A 22345-nucleotide genomic window follows, 5' to 3' on the forward strand; every position below is an offset into this window, starting at 1 on the left:
GGGATCGAGTCCTGTGTCGGGCTCCCTACTCCTTGGGGGCCTGCTTCTCCCTCAGCCTCTCTCTCTCTCTCTCTCTCTCTCTGTCTTTCATGAATAAATAAATAAAATCTTTAAAAAAAAAAAAAAGATGTCCGTTGATCCTTACTCTAAATGTTCTGACATTCCCATGACTCCACTACTCTTTCTGTTTGTGCTGTTTGTGTATTTCCACATCCACTATCACTACCAATTAACTCACCGTTTATCTAAAGTTCAAATTCCAGAGAGAGAAAAACTGATTGGTCCAGTTTGGATTGGTCCAGACCGGATGATTCATTACCGTCATCTGGGTTCAACAGAACTTTCTTAACTCTCTTCCTAGACCTCCTCTTGGTGGCTCTTGGTGAGGATGATGAAGCAGGATGATGAGGCATCTATGAATAAGGAACCACTTAGGGCCACTTCAGGGATTGTGGACGTGACAAGCAATGAGAAGTTTGGCCAGCCCAATACATTTCATAACCTATCTTACAGGTCTAAAATATCTCTCTCCTTGTACCTACAATTCTGAGGAATTCAAGGGAAGTGAGAGAACCTATGGAAACTCTGGGGATCTCTGACTATTCTTAGAAAACTGATTTCTAGTGACACTGTCCCATCATCCTTGATGAAGCAGCAATTAGCTGGAGCTGAGTGGAGGCTGTCCTTTCAAATAAGGCCTGTGCTCAGTCAGCTCATTTCACTCCTTTACTTACCTGAATCTTTAGGCAAATACGCCAAAAACTCCTCTAAAGATAGATTGGAGGCAGTGAGAGAAATGGCAATAAGAGCTGTGAGGCACCTGAGGACTCTGGCTAACATAGTGCAAGGACATGGAAGGGTGAACTTGAAGATAAAGGCCTGAGACTTGGTGACTGACAATATGAGTCCAGCCGAGAGACCAGGCTATGTGCGGGATGTTTGAAACTTCAAACCTGACTGATTTGGAGAGAAATCATAGCTTTGACAAGAACGTGAAAATCCGGAGGGAGCAATTTAGGGAGAAAACATAATTGCTATGATTTAATAGGTGTTCTTTTTTATTTTCTTTTTTAGTAAGGTTTTATTTTTGATGTTCTTCACTTTAAAGCCAAGTGAATCAAAATTTTGTTTTGTCTCTCAAAAACAAAAGAACCCTAAAATAATTAAGTTGTTTTTTATTCGCCTACGAAGCCCTAATAGAAAAAGCGTTCTTACTCCTGTTCAGTGCAAAAACATGAAAATCCATTTGTTTAATCAGTCTGGTTATCTTTGACTATTTCATGTGACATTTCCAGAAGATAGGAAAACTACTTCCAAGAAATTTAAGATATAGTAAAGAGAATGGATTAAAACATATCCTATTAAATCTTCTTTATATTTCAGGTCCCCGAGTAATTGATTCAATCCAGTCCTTCTAAGCAGCTAAAAGTCCATGAGGAAAACAGCATATTTCATTTTTACAAAGTACTCCAGTGCCCCAATTTTTATAGTATTTGAACTTAGGGTGATGTGATACTGTAGAATTTCAGACGCTAGGGCTCTTTCAACTATGTGATGTTAAAGGTTCCAAAATGAGTATTTGTTTCAGAGAAACGCTTGTGATTTTCAAGCCTGAGTGAGACTATATAGAGTTTTTTTCCCTGTGGTTTGTAACCTCAGAACACAAAAAGGAAAAATGAGACTTGGCCAATGATTTTCTGCTAATTCTTCCTAAGAAAGAACATTTCCATGTCCTTAAAACATCCAGAAAGATTTAGGATTTATACAAAACAATCAAATCAACATTGCCTGAATTATCTTTACCGTGTCTTTATTATAATCCTTGAAAATTTAAGATTTGTACAAGAAGATAAAACTAACATTCCCTGAGTCATATCATTTTTTTTTAAATTCCTGAACATACAGAGAAAGACCAAACAATGTTTGGATTACAGAGCTGAAGAACAAGCACAACCAACTTCACCAAGGAGCTCAGAATGAAGCTGTGATGTTGATATTTTGCCAAGTTTTCTCCGAGATATTGATTATGACTCACAGCCAGATATGACTCATTCCTATAAATGCTATAGCTAAAATGATGTCACCAGCTTTTTGAGTTTCAGAGGAGAGAAGAGGGTGTTTTTGTGGCTTAACTAGTGAGTTAGCACATTATACTTATTCCGCCTATGTATAACAAATGCATATATATGTGATTAGGTTAAATACTAACATCAGAGGTTCTTTAAAATATAGCCCAGCCAGATCATCCCATAGTGATGCCCACTCACCAATAATGTATGCCATGCACACAGAGCTTACAATCAGCCTCTTATTGCTGTACCCTAAAATGGATGCAGTCAGGCAAGGATCACCGTATTTTTAAGGACCCAAGCAAGCAAACAAACAAGCAGGAATAAAAGGAAAACAAAGATGACTAAAAGCCCCCCTAATTAATAGCCTGAGCGTGTTAGGAGCAGAGTACATCTATGAAACACAAACAAGATGGTCTAAAAAGGAGACAGTTGGAAAAAAAAAAACAAAAAGAGCTCTTGAAAATTAGAAATATCATGGCAGAAATACAAATCCCACTTGAAATAAAACAAAAAGTAAATTTAAGGCAATCTCCCAGAAAGTAAAATTTCAAGATGAAGAATTTGAAAAATAGGAAAGAAAAGGAAATTAGAAGATCTGTCCAGGGGACACAAATTCTCAAATAAAAATTTGAGAAAGAGAAAACAGAGTAAATGGAGGGGAGGAAGTTTAAAAAGAAAGGAACCATACAAGTTTCCTAGAACTGAAGAACAGAGTCTGCAGATTGAAATTGCTCACTGAGTGCTCAACATAATGGATGAAAATTGGCTGACACCAAGAAAGGTAATAAGGTAATAATAATAATTTTTTTAAAAGACTTGATTATTAAAACCTTTTTATGAGAGAAATAGCTCATACATAAAGTATCAGAAATGGAATAGTATCTGAAATATCAGCCTGAAGCTAGAAGAGAATGGAAAAATGACTTGAAAAATCAAGGATAGGGCGCCTGGGTGGCTCAGTTGGTTAAGCGACTGCCTTCGGCTCGGGTCATGTTCCCGGAGTCCCGGGATCGAGTCCCACATCGGGCTCCCTGCTCGGCAGAGAGTCTGCTTCTTCCTTTGACCCTCCCCCCTCTCATGCTCTCTCTCTCTCTCTCATTCTCGCTCTCAAATAAATAAATAAATAAAATCTTTAAAAAAAAATAAAAAAATAAAAATCAAGGATAAATGAATGCCAACTTAGAAATCTGTCTCCTGCTGTTCCGCACTGAATGTGTGTGTCCCTCCAAAATGCATATGCTGAATCCCCGCCTCCTAAGGAGAAGGTATCAGGAGATGGGGGCTTTGGGAGGCAATTAGGCCAAGAGAATGGAGCCCTCATCAATGGAGTAAGTGCCCTTCAAATGGTTATGAGAGAGCTTGCCTCCTTTCTCTGCTCTTTGCCACGTGCAGATACAATGAGAAGTCTATAGTCTGCAACTTAGAAGAGAGTTCTCGTCAGAACCCAAGCAGGCTGGCACCCTGGTCTTGGACTTCCACCCTCCAGAAGAAACAAATGGTAGCAAATAAGTGTTAGAAATAACTGTATGTTGTTTATAAGCCACCCGGTCTATGGTACTTTGTTCTAGCAGCCTAAACTGACTATCAATCAAGTATAAGGGTAGAATAAATATCTTTCAAATATATAACAGGTCAAGAAATTTACTCCGTGCAGTTTTTCCCAGGAAGCTACTAGAAGAGTAATTTCATGAAAGAGAGTAAACCAAGAAAGAATAAGACATGGGATCCAGGAAACTCCTCCTGCACAAGAGAGGAGTGAAGGGAATTTCCAGAATCAGGGCGAGAAGTGAGCTCAGGGCCACAGCTGCACAGGTGGCCTAAGGAGAAGGTGGCCCAGACTGCGGTAGGAGGACAGAAGATTCTGGGGAGGAGAGGAGGATTTTCAAGAAAAAGACAGAATCGATAGAACCCACAATACGTTTGAAAGAATTGAGAAGAGAGGTGCTTCTGGCAGTGAGCTTGGGGATGAATAAATGCGGGGTAAATGGAAAATGAAGCAAAGAAAATGAAGTCAAGGAGAGAGCAAGGCAATTGTTAATTCCAAAGAAGAGCAAAAGTACAAGAAAGAGTATAGTCATAGTACAACAGATCACATGCAAACCACCAAATATCAATAGAATCCAAACTTACGCTATGACTATATTAGGAGGATGGGAAAGGAGAATATATGTATTTAATTGTGTTTATGTATGTATATGTAAGTGGGATCTGGATAATAATACAGCTAAAACCTCATCTTCAGGGCGCCTGGGTGGCTCAGTTGGTTAAGCGACTGCCTTCGGCTCAGGTCATGATCCTGGAGTCCCGGGATTGAGTCCCACATCGGGCTCCCTGCTCGGCGGGGAGTCTGCTTCTCCCTCTGACCCTCTTCCCTCTCGTGCTATCTCTCATTCTCTCTCTCTCAGATAAATAAATAAAATCTTTAAAAAAAATAAAACCTCATCTTCATAGTAGAAAGTCATTGGTTTATATCTTAAGCCAAAAAACTAAATATAGCACTATTAGCATTGTATTTTAAAATATGAAGGTTGGCGCGCCTGGGTGGCTCAGCCCGCTGAGCGTCTGGCTTCAGCTCGGGTCATGGTCCCAGGGTTCTGGGATGAAGCCCCGCATGGTGTGGGCTCCCTGCTCCGCGGGGAGCCTGCTTCTCCCTCTCCCTCTCCCTCTGCCACTCTCTCACTCTCTCTCAAATAAACAAATAAAATCTTTAAAAAAATTAATAAAAGAAAATATGAAGGTTAATACTAAATACCAGGTAAGAGGGTTGAAAGGCTTCAAGCGGGGAGCAAGGGCAGGCAGCGGGTCCAGGAGCCCTCTGGTTTTGTTTTAGGCCTTTAGTACTTATTTTACGTTTAAAAAAAAATACATCGTTCTTTTAAAAGCAGACTGACAGGATTTTAAAGTTAAAGCGAAGGCATAAAGGCATAAGTGTGCAAGGAAGGCACGGGTAAGAAACAGAAAATAATCCAGAGAAGTTGTACAATTAGACAGAGGTCATAGTGAGAGGGGCACTGGGACCCCGCTGAGCAACTGAGAATTCCCCATCTGTGCTGCGGGAACCCCAGAAGCTATGTGAGTAGGGACAACATCTGTAGGCGAGTGCACTTCCGAGAGGCTAGAAAGAGAGGGGAGGGACACTCAAAGCCAAAAGACTGGGGCGCCGGGGTGGCTCAGTCGGTTAAGCGTCTGCCTTCGGCTCAGGTCATGTTCTCAGGGTCCTGGGATCGAGCCCACATCTGGTAAAATAGACACACAGAAGAGGAGGAGGCAATGTGACCATAGAGGCAGAGATTACGAGATGGCCACAAGTCAAGGAACACCTGGAAACACCAGAGGTTGGAAGAGACAGGAACTGATGTTCTCTCTGAGAGCTTTCAAAGGGAGCCACCACCCTGCTGTTGGAACTTCTGGCTCCTGGAACTGTGAGAAAATAAATTTCAGTTGTAGTAAGCCACTAAATTTGTGGTAATTTGTTATAGCAGCAGTAGGAACCTAATACCATTGGTAATATTACTTTACCTAAATGTCCTAAAACACCTAAAAACCTAAATATCTTATGTATGGGGATTAGATGTTTGGTTTCAAAGAGAAGAAACCATACAAACTAACTCAAGCAAAATGGGATTTATCTATTTATCTATCTATCATCTATCTATCTATCTATCCATCTATTTATTTAATTTTTAAAAGGGATTTATTGTAAGAATGCCAAGCTCAAGGAATCCATGGGAAACTAACCAAGCATGAGTGGAAACATGAGCTCTGGGACACCAACACATACTAGTAACTCTTAAAGTGCGGATTCTTTTCTGTCCCATGACCAAGTGAACTATGGGAGTCTCCTAAATTCCCAAGAAAAGGCTCTGAGTGACCCAGCTTGTATTTGGTATCCACTCTTGGCCCAATCAGTTGTGAGGGGAGCTTCAAGCAATTTGTAACTTGCTTGTTTGTGCTTTCAACTAAATAGCTCTCTGCTATGGATTTTCTTTTAAGTTTCAAGAAATTAGTTTGTGGGTTTTTTGTTTTTTAGATTTTTATTTATTTATTTGTTTATTTATTTTTATTTGACAGAAAGACACATCGAGAGAGGGAACACAAGCAGGGGGAGTGGGAGAGGGCGAAGCGGGCTTCCCGTGGAGCAGGGAGCCTGATACGGGGCTCGATCTCAGGACCCTGGGACCATGACCTGAGCTGAAGGCAGATGCTTAACGACTGAGCCACCCAGGGGCCCCAAGAAATTAGTTTGTATTGAAAAAGTTTGCATTGGAAATTTTGCACAATTTATTATTTTGATTTATTCCCTTACTTGCCCCTGAATTATTTTTTTTAATTATGGTAAAATATACATAACATAAAATTTGCCATGTTAACTAAGTTAAAGTATACAATTCAGTAACAGTACAATCACAGTCTTGTGCAATCATTATCACTACCTAGTTCCAGAACATTTTTATCACTCTGAAAGAAAAACCCCTTATCCCTTAAGTAGTCACTCTCCATTTCCCCCTTCCATAGCTCCTGGTAACCACTGAACTGCTTTCTGTCTCTAGGAACTTGCCTTTTCTGGACACTGCATTTAAGGGTAATTGTAGACTATGTGGCCTTTTGTGTCTGGCTTTTTTTAGTGAGCATGTTTTCAGAGTTCATCCATGTCATAGTGTGTATCAGTACTTCATTCCTTTTTATGGCCAAATACTATTCCATTGTATGGGTATACCACTCTTGTTGGTATAACCATTAATCGATGGACATCTGGATTATTTCCACCTTTTGGCTATTGTGAATAGTGCTGCTATGAACATTCGTGCACAAGTTTTTGTTCTTTTGGGTATATACCTAACGAGTGGGATTGCTGAGTCATATGGTGATCAGATGTTTATTGGAGAACCACCAAACTTCTCCAGAGTGAATGCACCATTCTACATTCCCCCCAGTAAGTATGAGACTTCCAATTTCTCTTCATCCTCCCCAACATTTGTTTTCTGGTTGTTTTTTGTTTGTTTTTGTGCTTATAGCCATCCTAGTGAGTATGTAGTGGTATCTTATGGTTTGTTTTTAAGTTTATTTATTTATTTTTAGTAATCTCTGCACCCAACGTGGGGGCAAACTCATGACCCTGAGATCAAGAGTCACAGCTCCACCGACTGAGCCAGCCAGGCTCCCCCAGTATCTCATGGTTTTGATTTACATTTCCCTAATGACTATTTATGCTGATCATCTTTGCATATGCTTATTAGTCACATGTATATCTTCTTTGGATAAATGTCTGTTTAAGGCCTTTGTCCAGTTTTTGATTAGGCTATTTATCTTTAGTTGTTGAGTTGTGTTCTTTATGCATTTATATAAACATACATTTATATATATATGCTAGGCCCATCTTAGACATAATATTATTGTTTTTTTGGCATTTATTTTTGTTTGTTTTTTTTGTTTTTAGTGAGCTCCATGCCCAGTGTGGGGCTTGAGTTCACAACCCCAAGATCAAGAGTTGTATGCTCTACCCACTGAGCCAGCTCGACACCTCTATATTATTGGTTTTTAAATATGGCTGCAGAAGCTAAATCTCCTTCCATTTTTTGGTCTGGGTATTCTCAAACAGAAAAACACAAGGTTTTGGTTTTTGCACATTCACTACAGGCTAGAACCCATATTTGAAATAAGCATCTAAGAATATCCTGTGCTCCTTCCTAATGACTTAGTAGTTGCAGCTGTAGAGTGCTATTTGTCATCTTCTGCCCTCTCAAATTCATCTTGGGGTACCCCAGAGACAATCAATGACATGTCTGTTTCAACCTTTGGTAATTTCAGGTTATTGTCATTTCCCCTTATTATTTTGCCTTTTTTTCTTTTAACTGTTTTGAGATTATACTTCAAAGTTCCTGTTTTTGAACACCTATCCGTGTTTGGTGTGGAAAATGTAGTTTTTCAGAATTATAACACTCGAAACAGGTATATAAAAATATGACTAAAAGTCAAGAAAATCAAGAATCTTTGATATTTTGTATTTTTAGGAAACTGACTATGGTGGGAAGTAGAACAAAACACCTCTAGTAGGGATGCCTGAGTGTCTCGGCTGGTTAAGTGTCTGCCTTTGGCTCAGGTCATGATCCCAGAGTCTTTGGATGGAGTCCTGCATTGGGCTCCTTGCTCAATGGGGAACCTGCTTCTCCCTCTGCCTGCCACTCCCCCTGTTTGTTTCTTTCTCTCTCTGACAAGTTAATAAATAAAATCTTAAAAAAAAAAAATAAACACCACCTAGTAAATAAAATAGAAACAAAAGTAAATTAAATAAAATAATGGCAGCAGGAAAATGAGCTGATTTGTGTGAGCTAATGATTTTTAAGTGGTCAAAAGTTAAAAGCCACAAAATAAAATTGTTTTTTTTTCCAAAAAGAGCTCTGAAGCTTCATGCTGTGAAGTCACATGCTCAGCTCATTGCTTCCAACGGTCAGGTATAATTTCTCTCTCTAAAGTCCCCTCACCCTGATTACTTTGGCACCACTGTAATACTGTTGCCACCAGGTTCTCAAAAGTGTCAAGATTTCCATTTACTCAGCAATACGGTTTTTCTTTCCTTTGGACTTTTAAGATTCTGCTTACCCCAAATTTTTGAATAATATTGGCATTTCAGAAGAGGGATCACATGGAACCCTTGGTGTCTTACACTTCTGGAGCACCAGCACCTGCTCCCAGTGATATGCATCTTAATTCAAAAATGAGTCTTTTGAATCCACTTACTTTCCAAATGAGGAAAGTGAAGTAATTTGCCCAAAGTTTAGAGTTAAGGATGGAACCTAATGCACAGAATGGGAAAAATTATTTGCTAATCATATATCTGACAAGGGACTTGTATCCAGAATATATGAAGAACTCTTACAACTCAGTAATAAAAAGACAAATAACCCAGCTTAAAAAATGGGCAAAGGATACGAATAGACATTTCTCCAAAGAAGATATATAAGTGGCCATGTGTTCATGAAAAAATGCTCAACATCATTAATTATCAGTGAAAGGCAAATAAAAAACCACAATGAGATACCACTTTACATCCACTAGGCTTGCTACAACAATAACAACAAAATGACAGATGGTGAGGATGTGGAGAAATTAGAACTCTCATATATTGCTGGTAGGATTGTCAAATGGTGCACCTGCTTTGGAAAACAAGCTTGTCAGTTCCTCAAAATGTTAAACATAGTTATTTATAACCCAGCAATTTCACTCTTAAGTATATACGCAAGAGAATTGAAACAAAATATATATTTACACACACACACAAACTTGTACATAAAATAGCAGCATTATTTACAATAGCCAAAAAGTGAAAACAACCCCAGTGCCTGTCAGTTAATGGATGGACCACCAAGTTGTGATATAGCCATACAATGGAATAATATTCAGCCATAAAAAGGAATGAAGTACTGATACACTCTATAACATGGACAAACTTTGAAAACATGCTCAGTGAAAGAAGCCAGCCACAAAAGGCCCCATAATATAATGTTCCTTTTATATGAAATGTCCAGAAAAGGCAAATCTATAGAGACAGAAAGTAGATTAGTAGTTGCTAAGGGCTGGGGAAGAAGGAATGGGGAGGTACTGCTAATGGCTATGGGGTTTCTTTTGGAAACAAAACAAAATGTTTGTTTTAATAAAAATATTATTTTATTTTATTTATTTATTTCAGAGAGAGAGCATGTGAGTGAGCACAAGCATGAGTGGGTGAGGGGCAGAGGGAGAAGCAGGCTCCCCACTGAGCAGGGAGCCCAATGTAGGACTCAATCCCAGGACCCTGGGATCATCACCCAAGCTGAAGGCAGACGCTTAACTGACTGAGCTACCCAGGCGCCCTAAAAATATTATTTTAAAATTAGGGTGTCTGGGTGGCTCAGTCGGTTAAATGGCCATCACTTGGTTTAGGCTCAGGTCATGATCTTAGGGCCCTGGGATTGAGCCCCATGTTGGGCTCCGCACTCAGCAAGGAGTCTGCTTGAGGTTCTCTCTCTTCCACTCCCTCTGCCCCTCCTCCTGCTCATGCTTTCTCTCTCTCTCTTTAAAATGAATACATAAATCTTAAAAAAAATGTTTTAAAATTATATTGTGGTGGGCGCCTGGGTGGCTCAGTTGGTTAAGCGACTGCCTTCGGCTCAGGTCATGATCCTGGAGTCCCGGGATCGAGTCCCACATCGGGCTCCCTGCTCAGCAAGGAGTCTGCTTCTCCCTCTGACCCTCTTCCCTCTCATGCTCTCTATCTCTCATTCTCTCTCTCTCAAATAAATAAATAAAATCTTAAAAAAAAATAAATTAAATTAAATAAAATTATATTGTGGTGATGGTTGCACAATTTTATAAATATGCTAAAACCCATTGAATTGTAAACTTTGAAAGTGTGAATTTTATGGTATATGAATTTTTCTTAATAAAGCTGTTATATTAAAAAAACAACACAAGAACAAAAACCCCAATCCTTGTTTATACTTATTCATTGAGCTAATAGGTAAAGTGAGTTTCTGGAGAGACACAGAAGTCTTCTCTTTCTATTTGGAAAACTTCTCTGTCTGGCCTCTCTATTAATTTATTCACCTTGTTATTTTGATGTCTGTCAAGTTTTCCACTGAAATACTGTATATTCCTTCCCAGGCACTGCTGTCCTGATCTAAGTTAAAAAAAAAAAAAAACAAACCTGTGTAAACTTTTCCATTTGAAACAGATAAAAGCAGAGCTTCTTTGGTTGGAAATGATGTGGAAGACCTGGTATGTTAAACATCCGCTTCCATGTATAGCCTGATTTTATTACAAAATGTGTAGTAAAGCAAGCTCTTTAGCTGGGACTTTTTCTGAATAAGGAAGAATATTATTAGACCATAAACTAGTAACTTTCTTTATCTAAAACTATTAGTGGGACTTTAAAAAAAATAAGCAGGTCCTGCTCTGTAGCAAAATGATAAAATATATATATATAGCTTTTAACACTATATAAAAGAAGATGCGTCTTTTAGAATGATCTGGGGAGCACTCCCATTAGATAGGTGGATATAGGTTGCTATGCAGAACGTCTAAAAACTCACAAATAGGGTGCCTGGGTGGCTCAGTCATTAAGCGTCTGCCTTCGGCTCAGGTCATGATCCCAGGGTGCTGGGATCGAGCCCCACATCGGGCTCCCTGCTCAGCGGGAAGCCTGCTTCTCCCTCTGCCACTCCCCCTGCTTGTGTTCCTGCTCCCACTGTCTCTCTCTGTCAAATAAATAAATAAAATCTTAAAAAAAAAAAACCTCACAAATACACATTTCCTGCTTTCAAAGAGCTTATACCTTCTTCAGAAGATAAGCTTTACATGAACAGCTTAATTAAATAGCATAATGCTGGGGCTCCTGGGTGGCTCAGCCAGTTGGGAATCTGCCTTCAGCTCAGGTCATGATCCCGGGGTCCTGGGATGGAGCCCCAGGTCGGGCTCCCTGCTCAGTGGGGAACCTGCTTCTCCCTCTCCCTTTGCGCTCCCCCCCTCCCCCACTGCTTGTGCTCTCTCTCTCTGTCAAATAAATAAAAATAAAATCTTTTAAAGAATGGCATAACCTATGAAAAGCACACACTTTTGGCACGCATTAAAATAAGACCACCAGAATTCACTTACTTAACTTTCATTCAGTAAAAATTTTGAAGTGCTTTCTATGTACCAAGCACTGTATGAGACTTGGGGATTACTGGGCTAAAACAGGCCAGTCATGGGTGCCTGGGTGGCTCAGTTGGTTAGGCGACTGCCTTCGGCTCAGGTCATGATCCTGGGGTCCCGGGATCAAGTCCTGCATCAGGCTCCCTGCTCAGCAGGGAGTCTGTTCTCCCTCTGACCTTCCTCCATCTCATGCTCTCTCTCTACCATTCTCTCTCTCTCTCTCAATAAATAAATAAAAATCTTTTAAAAAAATAAATAAATAAATAAATAAAACAGGCCAGTCATGATCCCGGGCCACCTAAACAGCAATGTAGAGCAATAATGCAAAAGATGTCACAAGTCGGGATAGGAGCATAGCAGAGATGGTAAGTTTATTCCTTAGTAGTTAAAAAAAAAAAAAAATCCTTGGAAAATTCCAGGTACAAATTTAGGACTTTCATCTGTTTATTAAAATACTGCAGGGTGTGACTCTTGCCTCTAGCTACAGCTGTCCAGAGTCACTCACATCCCCACAGACATCTTCCAGGTAGAGCTGGGCCTCTCGTGGGATGTGGGGCCTCCAAGGCCTAGTGACAGCTGTTGGCTGTGCCTTCCTTCTATAAAGCAGGTAAGCCAGATGCACAGGGAAGGTGGTGGTAGTATTAGCCCATGAGGAAGGGGTTATAAACAGAACGTGTGACCTGAAGCCTTCCCACCATGGGAGTAAGGCCACTCCGAAGTGCTGAGAATTGACTAGTCCTTAGAACTGTACCTGGTAGTCTGCTATCTTTCCATCAGATCTTCAACCAAGGGAGATAAAGCCCTGCCTCCAGCAAAGCCCAAGAAGATACAGAGGTAGAATGTAATTACAGAAACCAGCTCCTTCCACACATGCCTAGCAGGCTGAACTTCATTGTTTCCTTTTTTCAGCCCGGGCGCTGAGACACATTTGCTCACAAATGCACCTGAACTTTATAACCTCTTTTCTCTCTGGACTGAAAATGCATGTGTTGTTTCCCTCATCCCCTTTCTGAGATGCCTGTTACACTCCCTTCTACCCAAGATGGGCAGACTCCCGGAAGAACTTATGTCTTATCTAATTTTCCTGCTCGAGGTTGTCAGCTGTTTCATACATTATTAAAGAATGGTGCAGGGGCGCCTGGGTGGCTCAGTCGTTAAAGAGTCTGCCTTCGGCTCAGGTCATGATCCCAGGATCCCGGGATCGAGCCCCGCATCGGGCTCCCTGATCCACGGGAAGCCTGCGTCTCCCTCTCCCTCTGCCCCTGCTTGTGTTCCCTCTCTCGCTGTATCTCTCTCTGTCAAATAAATAAATTAAATCTTAAAAAAAAAAAAAAAGAATGGTGCAATCCTATTAAAAAAAAAAAAAGAATGGTGCAATCCTAAGCAAAGAGGTGGGAGGGAGGGAGGGAGAGTGAGAAACAGGGATTCTGTGCTCCTATTGTGGTCTGGACTCCCTGGAGAGCTGGGGGCTCTGTAACAGAGAAGATCATCCGTATTCCTGCAGCAACTTTCACTTTAGGACAGCACTTTTTAGAATGTGGTCAGAGAACCCCCAGAGGCCCCAAGATCCTCCCTTTTCCCACTACAAGTCTGTATGAGACCGAATTTCAACTAAAACATATCACAACAGATTGAACGCACAGGCAGATAGGAGGATCCAGCTGCCTTCTATGAAGCCAGACATAGGCAATTTGCCAAAAATTAAATGCCCCTCCTGTTAGCGACTTGTGTTTTGGAAAAGATGGCTGTGTTTCTTTTTTTTTTTTTTAATTTTTAACTCTTAAAATTTTTTATTATTTATTTATTTACTTTTAAAGATTTTATTTAAGATTTTAAAGATTTTATTTAAGAGAGAGCGAGTGAGCGGGGGGGGGGCTGAGGGAGGAGAGGGAGAATCTCAAGCAGACTCCCCGCTTAGCACAGAGCCCAACACAGAGCTCAGTCCTACAACCCTGAGATCCTGACTTGAGCTGAAATCAAGAGTCAGTCCCTCAACTGACTGAGCCACCCAGGCCCCACCCCCCCCTTTTTTAAGTCATCTCTACATCCAACATGGGTCTCAAACAACCTGGAGATCAAGAGTCACCTGCTCCACTGACTGAGCCAGCCAGGGGCCCCAAAGATAGCTATGTTTCATTTATGTATTTTTGTTTGTATTTATTTATTTACTTATTTATTTATTTGACAGAGAGAGAGAGAGAGCACAAGCAGGAGGAGTGTCAGGCAGAGAGAGAGGGAGGAGCAGGCTCCCCACTGAGCAGGGAGCCCCATACAGGGCTCGATCCCAGGACCCCGAGATCATGACCCAAGCCCAAGGCAGATACCCAATGGGGTGAGTATGTTTTAAATGAAAATGTTATTTATGCTAACTTGTAATGTGTTTTTGTTGTTAATTTTAAACAAATTAATATTTTAAAAGTTTTGTTTCAATTTTCACACAATAAATATTGTATAACCCATGTAAAGAGAGTTTCTGGGAACCCTCAACAATTTTTAAAACTATAAAGGGAGGGGTTCTGAGATTTAAGTTTGAGAACTCTCCTTTAGGGCTACTCTTGGCCCCCATTTCTTCTCAGTCCTGCTCTTCCTGAGAGACCTCACCAAGCCCCACCACTTCAGCTACCACCTCTGAGCTGGTATGTGCTGTGGGCACCACATGAACTCCCAGGTGCAAGGCGGCCAGGGAAGCAAGGTCACCTCTGACAGCTGACCTGGAAAAATCCAGACACAGCAGATGTGATCTACCCTTCATTCATTCCACAAATACTTACCGAACACCTGCTATGTGCCACATACTATTTAGACATTGCGGTTACAACAGTAAGCAAAACAGAAAATCCCTGAACATTTTACTGGGATATATGAGGAGAGTATAATGAGAAAGAAAGCCATATGTAGAAGTAACACTAGAAATGACCCGTAAGAGCCTGACTTTATGAAGTATTTGGGGTAATCCCAAATTCCAGGTTCTTTCCCCCGGCAGGGTTACCAAAGGTGACATTCAGACAACAGACCATGATAAAGCAAAATAATGTGATAAAGTGTGTGGCTGTGGGTGTATGTGTGTGCTTTCCTCTATCCTGTAAATTATGTTTCCGAGTAGCCAATCTGCTAGTAGGCCTCTGGGAAGTAGGTGTTGACACATTCCATCCTGGCAAGGAGGTAGATATGATGCAAGAAAAGTTCCTGCCAGCCATGGGAGTTGGGGAAGGAGAAGAACCAGGAAAGCAGACCTTATGATTGGCAGCTCAGGTAAAAGACCAGACTAGCATCCTTGCAGTACAAATTGATGACGATCCAGAGAAGAACATGGGTTCTGAGAAATCATGAGGTCACCTAAGCACTGCCTTCCAGACACCTTGTGGAGGAAGAAAAGAAAAAGGAAAGAAACAGCTCTAATAGGGATCCCATTACCTGGGATGAGACTATGTTAAATTAGAAGAGTAACAGTCTTTGTTTTATTGTTGCTGGGCTTGTGTATGAAACCCTGAGCCAGGGAACTCTGGCAAGAATGACTCAATTGACCCTTATTTCTCCATAACCCCAAGCCCAAATATTACTACCAATTGGTCACATGGAAGACAGTAAGTTGAAGAGAAGAGATACCAGAGGGAAAAGAGAACAGGCTAGACAGGTCTTTTCTCCAGAAAGAATTGGTTCCCACCTTCTTTGTCACTTAGGTCACCTGAAAGGGAAAAGCACAGAGATCTGCCCTTATGCACTTGCAACATTAATACAAGAAAGAGAGGGCTGAGGTGCCTGGCTGGCTCAGTCAGTGGAGTGTGGGCATCTTGATCTTGGAGTTGTGAGCTTGGGCCCTGTACTGGGTGAAGAGATTACTTAAAATTAAAGAAAGGGGTGCCTACGTGGAATTCGCGAAGCTGCCAAAGCCTTAGACAAGTGCCAGGCCCATCTTTGTGTGCTTGCATCCAACTGTGATGAGCCTATGTATGTCAAGTTGGTGGAGGCCCTTTGTGCTGAACACCAAATCAACCTAATCAAGGTTGATGACAACAAGAAACTAGGGGAATGGGTAGGCCTCTGTAAAATTGACAGAGAGGGAAAACCCCGTAAAGTGGTTGGTTGCAGTTGTGTGGTGGTTAAGGACTATGGCAAAGAGTCTCAGGCGAAGGCTGTCATCGAGGAATACTTCAAGTGCAAGAAATGAACAAATAAACTTGGTTTTTGTTCCAAAAAAAAAAAAAAAGGGGGTGCCTAGGTGGCTTAGTCAGTTAAGCGTTTGCCTTTGGCTCAGGTCGTGATCTCAGGGCCCTGGGCTCGAGTCCCATGCCAGGCTCCCTCCTCAGTGGGGAGCCTGCTTCTCCACTCTCCCTCCCCCTCGCTCCTGCTTTGTCTGTCTCTCTCAAATAAATAAATAAAATCTTAAAAAAAGAGAGAGAGAGAGGGAGAGGTCTGGAGAGGAAAACAGTGGTGGGGGGCAGGGGAGAGGTTTCTTCCAACCTGGAAAAATTCTGTCATTCTGACAAGGAAGAAAGAGAGCCCCAATCTCATGTGGCCCAATGACTGTCCAGAAATGACCCATCAGTATATTGCAAACCAGTTTCTAAAGAACCATGCTATTACCCTTCTAGCCTGAACATAGGGGCACAAGATCTCCTGGCTCTGGGGGGTCCCATACAGACCAGTTTCGGCCACTCGCCACTGACAAAATTCAAAGACACAGAAATGAGTGGTAGTGAAACAAGAAAAGAATTAATTTCCGGGAGCCTGACAGCAGGAAGACAGCTGACTAGTGTCTCAGACGGTCTCCAAAATGCTGAAATTACTTCCAGGTTTATATGAGGAGAATGGAGGACAAAGGTGGGTGGGTACACGCTGGGGAACAATGGAGGTAACTTCGACCATTGTCAAGGGCGGGGTCTTGCAGTCTCAGGGCAGACCTTATTGCTTGAAGGGATAGTTTCAGTTCCCATCAGAGGCTGCTTTGCCCGCTGGGTCTTTTGCCTGAGTTAAGAGATGAGCTGGAAAGAACTGAATCACTTAGAAAGTACAGAGATCAAAATGGAGGTATAGTTGAAGTCTTCTTTCACTCTGCCAAACTCCCTACCTTCCCTAGTCAGATTTGGTTTATGTAGGTAATCGTTCTTAACATGCTGCCATTCTTTTTTTTTTTTTTTTAAGATTTTATTTATTTGACAGAGAGATAGAGAGCACAAGTAGGCAGAGAGGCAGGCAGAGGGAGAGGGAGAAGCAGGCTCTCCGCTGAGCAAGGAGCCCGATGCGGGGCTCGATCCCAGGACCCTGGGATCATGACCTGAGCCGAAGGCAGCCGTTTAACTGACTGAGCCACCCAGGCGCCCCAACATGCTGCCATTCTTTGTCCCTTCTTGCCCGGAGATATTAGGTGAAATTGCTTGTCCAGAAGGATTATGCATATAGAAACGATTCATTCATCCAGCTGATATTTATTGAGCTTGAGGCCTTTGCTCAGTTGTGAGTCCTGAAATCACTTCTGTGATCCAGTCTCCTGAGATGTGATATGCAGTGAAATGGATCCAGCTACAAGAGGAGAGCAGATTGAAAAGTCAGGAGGTAGAAGATGACAGGAGAAGTAAGGCCAACATTCCAAAGCCCTAAAGTAGCTGAAGTTCCTGGTTGAGAGACAGGGACCGTCTTGGGCACACAAAATACGCAGCAGTGATGAGCATTTCCTTTGCTGGGTGTGATTTCTCCTTGAGTGTTTGTGGTGCTGGTGCAATCTTGTTCCATGGATCGATTATGCCTTTTTAAAAAATGTATTCTAAAAAAACTGATTGGCGGTTCTGATGTTCTCAGACTCTTTCTAGCAATTTGAATCACCTTCTTTCAACTTTCTTTGAGGTGCCTCCACAAAATGACCCAAATATCAGAGCTGTTAAAAGACAAACTCAGGCATATTAAAATTTTTAAGAGTTTATTTGAGCAAAAATCAGTGGGAATCAGGCAGTGCCAAATCAGAAGTGGTTAGGAGCACTCTGCCAACAGAAGCTAGGGGAAAGACATAAAGAAAAGGCAGAAACAAAGCAAGGAAATGATGCAATTCGCTGTAGCTTAAGCATTTGCCTCATTCGGAAAGTCTCATTGGCTGTTTGTGATTGGCTGATTCTCAGCATTGAGGAATTCACAGGTTTTGGTTTGCTTAAGCCTCTAAGGCATTAGAACCACCCAGGTCTACTGGCCTTCTTGTTTAATTTAACTCAGCATAGAACAATGGTTGTGCAATTAACTCTAGCACAGAGTTAGCTTATCCATGGCAAAATTTAATCCCAGATCTCTACCATAGTTTCAAACCACTTTCTTCCAGCATTTTGTTAATGTGTGTCCAGGGAATATTAACCTAAATAAAATGTAATTAGTATGAAAAATCTGTTCTCTGAAATTATACCAGATTATGCCTAATTTTTAGATCATTTATGAGGCAGGTGATAAATAGAAGAGGCCCCGATATTAGACCATCTAAGTGAAGTCCCAGTAACTGAATTTACTAGCGCTGTGACTTTAGAAGAATTATTTGACCCCTCTCTGCTTCATTTTTCTTATATGTAAAATGGAAGTAATAATGCATAGCTTCTTATCCAGAGTTGAGAGAGTAAATGAGCCAGCTACTGTCCAGTAGATAATAAATGATATGCAGTAGATGTCCATTTCATCATTATTAGTTTTTCAGTTTCTTTCCTGTTCTCTTCAATTTGTACAGTTAAAGCCATTTTCTTTTTTTCTTTTTAAAAGGTACCATTTCTGATTACAGAACTAATATGTATTAGTAAAAGATTCAGAGAACACATAAAAAGGTAAAAAGGAAATAGAAATTACCCATTAATCCCAGGCCCAAGAGATGTAACTACTTTGAAAATGGCTCTCAAGAAATCTATTTACTAGCATTTCTAAGAAGTGTCTGAAATTCCCATTACAGATCTTCCTCAACTTACAATGGTTTATGTCCCAATAAACCCCTCATAAATTGGCAATATCGTAAGTTGAAAAAGTATTGAATACATCTAACTTACCAAACATCATAGCTTCGCCCAGCCTACCTTAAATTTGCCCAGACCACTCACTAGCCTACAGTTGGGCGAAATCATCTAACACAAAGCCTGTTTTATCAAAAGTGTTGAAGACCTGTGTAATTCATTGACTCCTGTACTGAATGTGAAAACCGGAATGGTTGTGTGGATACAGAAGGGTTTAAGCGTGTGGGTTGTTCATCCCCGTGATCGTGTGGCTAGTTGGGAGCTGGGGTTGCCCCTGCTCACCATCTTCACGGAGGATTCCCCTACACATCGCTGGCCCAGGAAAAGATCCAAGTTCAAAATTCAAAATACAGTTTCTACTAAATGTGTATCACTTTCGTACCGTCGTGAAGTTGAAAAATTTAAGTCGAACCATGGCAAATTGGGAACCATCTGTCTTTGGTGTTATGAGAAGAAAAACCTCATTTGTACCAAGGCGCTGTTTGTCTTCCCTAGGCTGCTTCAGTATGAATTTGAACATGAGTAGATACATTTTTAGTCACTATGTGTTACTTTCTTTGCCAAGAGAACTCAAACGGCGAATTAATCCTCAGTGTGTCCACTCTTTTCTCCTCTGATACCTCAGAGGAATCTATCACGGTACTCTCCTCATCTCCATGCCTTAGTGTCCTCATTCGGGGGGCAGGGGGGTAGCTAGAACCTGACAGCAGGTTGTCCACACAGGGCCACTAAAGCCCTGGATGAACGTGTGATGTGCTGAAGGTCCCCCAGTGGGGCTGGAATAAGAAGCTAGATCACTTGGTGTCCAGGCCAGTGGACTTCCCAGCACGCGGTACCACCACGGTACAAGGCTGTACTCAGTCTGCCCTCAGGCATGCTTGATTTCCCACCTCTAAAACCGCCCTATCCGGGAGGGTGGCTCCAAGGAGAGTGAGGCCAAATGGTGAAAGGGTTTGGACAAGAAGACAAGAGGTTCAGAAGCAGCAGGAGGGAGAGGTTTAGTATGTTTGCTCAAAAGTATCATTCTGGAACAAAATTATACACTTGTACTCAAAAGTATGCAGAATTAAAACAATGCTTTTTAGCGGTGCCTCGCTGGCTCGTGGCAGCTGGCTGGCTGGCTGGCTCAGTCCCAGAGCATGTGACTCTTGATCTCTCGGGTATAAATTCAAGCCCCACATCGGGTGTAGAGATTACCTAAAAACTTTAAAAATAAAATCTTTAAGGGGCGCCGGGGTGGCTCAGTCGTTAAGCGTCTGCCTTCTGCTCAGGTCATGATCCCAGGGTCCTGGGATCGAGCCCTGCATCGGGCTCCCTGCTCGACAGGGAGCCTGCTTCTCCCTCTCCTGCTTCCCCTGCTTGTGTTCCCTCTCTCGCTGTGTCTCTATCAAGGAAATAAGTAAAATGTATAAAAGAAAATAAAATCTTTAAAACAGTGCTGTTTAGGGCGCCTGGGTGGCTCAGTTGGTTAAGCATCTGCCTTCAGCTCAGGTCATGATCCTGGAGTCCCGGGATCAAGTCCCACATCGGGCTCCCTGCTCGGCAGGGAGTCTGCTTCTCCCTCTGACCTTCTTCCCTCTCGTGCTCTCTCTCTACCATTCTCTCTCTCTCTCAATAAATAAATAAATAACAATCTTTAAAAACAAAACAAAAATAAAACAGTGCTGTTTAGGATCTCTCTTCTTGATGAAAACCCTCTTCCCAGGGCTGAATTTGTTAAGCTACTGCCTTCAGCTCAGGTCATGATCCTGGAGTCCCGGAATCGAGTCCCACATCGGGCTCCCTGCTTAGCAGGGAGTCTGCTTCTCCCTCTGACCCTCCCCCCTCTTGTGCTCTCTCTTTCTCTCTCTCTCAAATAAATAAATAAAATCTTAAAAAAAAAGAAAACCCTCTTCCCAATTTGGAATAGTTTTCCTCCAGGGGGGGAGGGTCTATGTGGGAAAAGGCTTTTTTTTTTTAGGATTTTATTCGTTTATTTGAGAGAGAGAGAGCACAAGCGGGGGGAGTGGCAGAGGGAGAGGGAGAAGCATACTTTCCCCAGGAGCCCAAAGCTCTGTGTCCCAAGACCTGGAATCATGACCTGAGCCAAAGGCAGACGCTTCATTGACTGAGCCACCCAGGTGCGTGGTTGGTCTTTAAAAATTAAGCATAGTCTCTAAACCCTGAGAAAGGAAAAGGGTGGTTTTAGAAGGTAGAGGCTGGGGCTGATGGGCCACTCCTTCAGAAAAGGCAGGGGAAAGGGCCTAGAGGAAAGAGAGAAGCTCGAGGACTTTTACTAGAAAACATAGTGTAACAAAGTAACAGGGCAAAATGCAACAGAACTGCAGAAACTAGTAGGCAAGTTGTACAAATTAATACCAGGGTGGTGTGTGTACCTAGCTGGATTGGTTAACATATCTTTAAAAGAATCCCTAGTTGGTTTTGTTTTGTTTTGTTTTGAGGGAAAAACTTCCACAAGGTCATCTTTTCGGAAAATGTTACTAAGTGGGTGTTTACTTTCTTTAAAATGAATATCAAAGGTCTGGATTGCAGTCAGATGTATACGCTTTTAGAAAGATTTTGAACATTTCAATAACAATAAAAATGAAATGTTCAGGATCACATAAAGAAAACTAAATGAGGGGGTGCCTGGGTGGCTCAGATGGTTGAGCACCTGCTTTCGGCTCCGGTGGTGATCTCTGGGTGCTGGGATCAAGCCCAGGGTTGGGCTCCCGGTTCAGCGGGGATTCTGCCTTTCCCTCTCCCCCTGCTTGTGCTCTGTCTCTCTCTCAAATGAATAAATAAAATCTTAAAAAAAAAAAAAGAAAAGAAAATTAAATGAGACATTTCCTTTGTGACTTCTGTTTGGTTTATTTATTATTATTATTATTTCTGGCTCAAAAAGATATTTTTATTAAAGCACAGGGAGGGCGCCTGGGTGGCTCAGTGGGTTGAGCGACTGCCTTCAGCTCAGATCATGATCCTGGAGTCCCGGGATCGAGTCCTGCATCGGGCTCCCTGCTCGGCAGGGAGTCTGCTTCTCCCTCTGACCCTCCCCCCTCTCATGCTCTCCCTATCTCTCTCAAATAAATAAATAAAATCTTAAAAAAAAAAAAGGCACAGGGACAGGACAGGACCTGTGGGGCAGGAAGAGCTGCACTATTTGGTCTTTTTATATTGAGGCCTATCTTTTTATTTTATTTTATTTTTAAGATTTTTATTTATTTTTGACAGAGAGAGCGAGCAGCAGGCAGAGAGGGAGAAGCATGCTCCCTGCTGAGCAGGGAGCCCGACATGGGGCTCCATCCCAGGACCCCTCATCATGACCTCAGCTGAAGGCAGAGCTTAACCATCTGAGCCACCCAGGAGCCCCGAGGCCTATCTTTTTAAAGAAAAGGTGACAACACCTTAGCATGTTTATATTTGGGCTAATCAAAATTAAGTAAAATGAGGGCGCCTGGGTGGCTCAGTCAGTTAAGCATCCATTTTCAGCTCAGGTCATGATCCCAGGGTCTTGGGATCGAGCCCCGCATCGGGCTCCCTGCTCGGCGAGGAGTCGGCTTGCCCGTCACCCCACTCTCATTCTTTCTGTCTCAAATAAATAAAATCTTAAAAAAAAAACAAAAACTAAGTAAGATCAAACATGCAAAGTGC

The 22345-nt window shown here is 41.9% G+C and overlaps 1 protein-coding gene across 1 annotated transcript; it reads left to right on the forward strand.

Moving 5' to 3' along the window:
- The first annotated feature begins 5370 nt into the window (after window positions 1-5370).
- LOC148164088 (small ribosomal subunit protein eS12-like) lies at window positions 5371-15942 on the forward strand. The gene is made up of 5 exons (XM_088023751.1): window positions 5371-5407; window positions 7949-8021; window positions 8467-8524; window positions 12223-12348; window positions 15598-15942. Exons 1-5 carry the CDS (start codon window positions 5371-5373, stop codon window positions 15907-15909), a joined length of 606 nt encoding a protein of 201 aa, XP_087879877.1. The 3' UTR covers window positions 15910-15942.
- The last annotated feature ends 6403 nt before the right edge of the window (window positions 15943-22345 follow it).

This window comes from Eumetopias jubatus, unplaced genomic scaffold, assembly GCF_037043125.1.
Source record: "Eumetopias jubatus isolate StellerSeaLion01/CBP00866 unplaced genomic scaffold, mEumJub1_p1.0 scaffold_6, whole genome shotgun sequence".
Taxonomy (NCBI): Eukaryota; Metazoa; Chordata; class Mammalia; order Carnivora; family Otariidae; genus Eumetopias; species Eumetopias jubatus.

Coding starts and splice junctions, on each gene's coding strand:
- LOC148164088 (XM_088023751.1), top strand. CDS start 5,371: ATGGCCACAAGTCAAGGAACACCTGGAAACACCAGAG. Junction 8,525..12,222: donor TCATTGCTTCCAACGGTCAG/GTATAATTTCTC, acceptor TCTTGCCTCTAG/CTACAGCTGTCCAGAGTCAC. Junction 12,349..15,597: donor GCCTTCCTTCTATAAAGCAG/GTAAGCCAGATG, acceptor AATTAAAGAAAG/GGGTGCCTACGTGGAATTCG.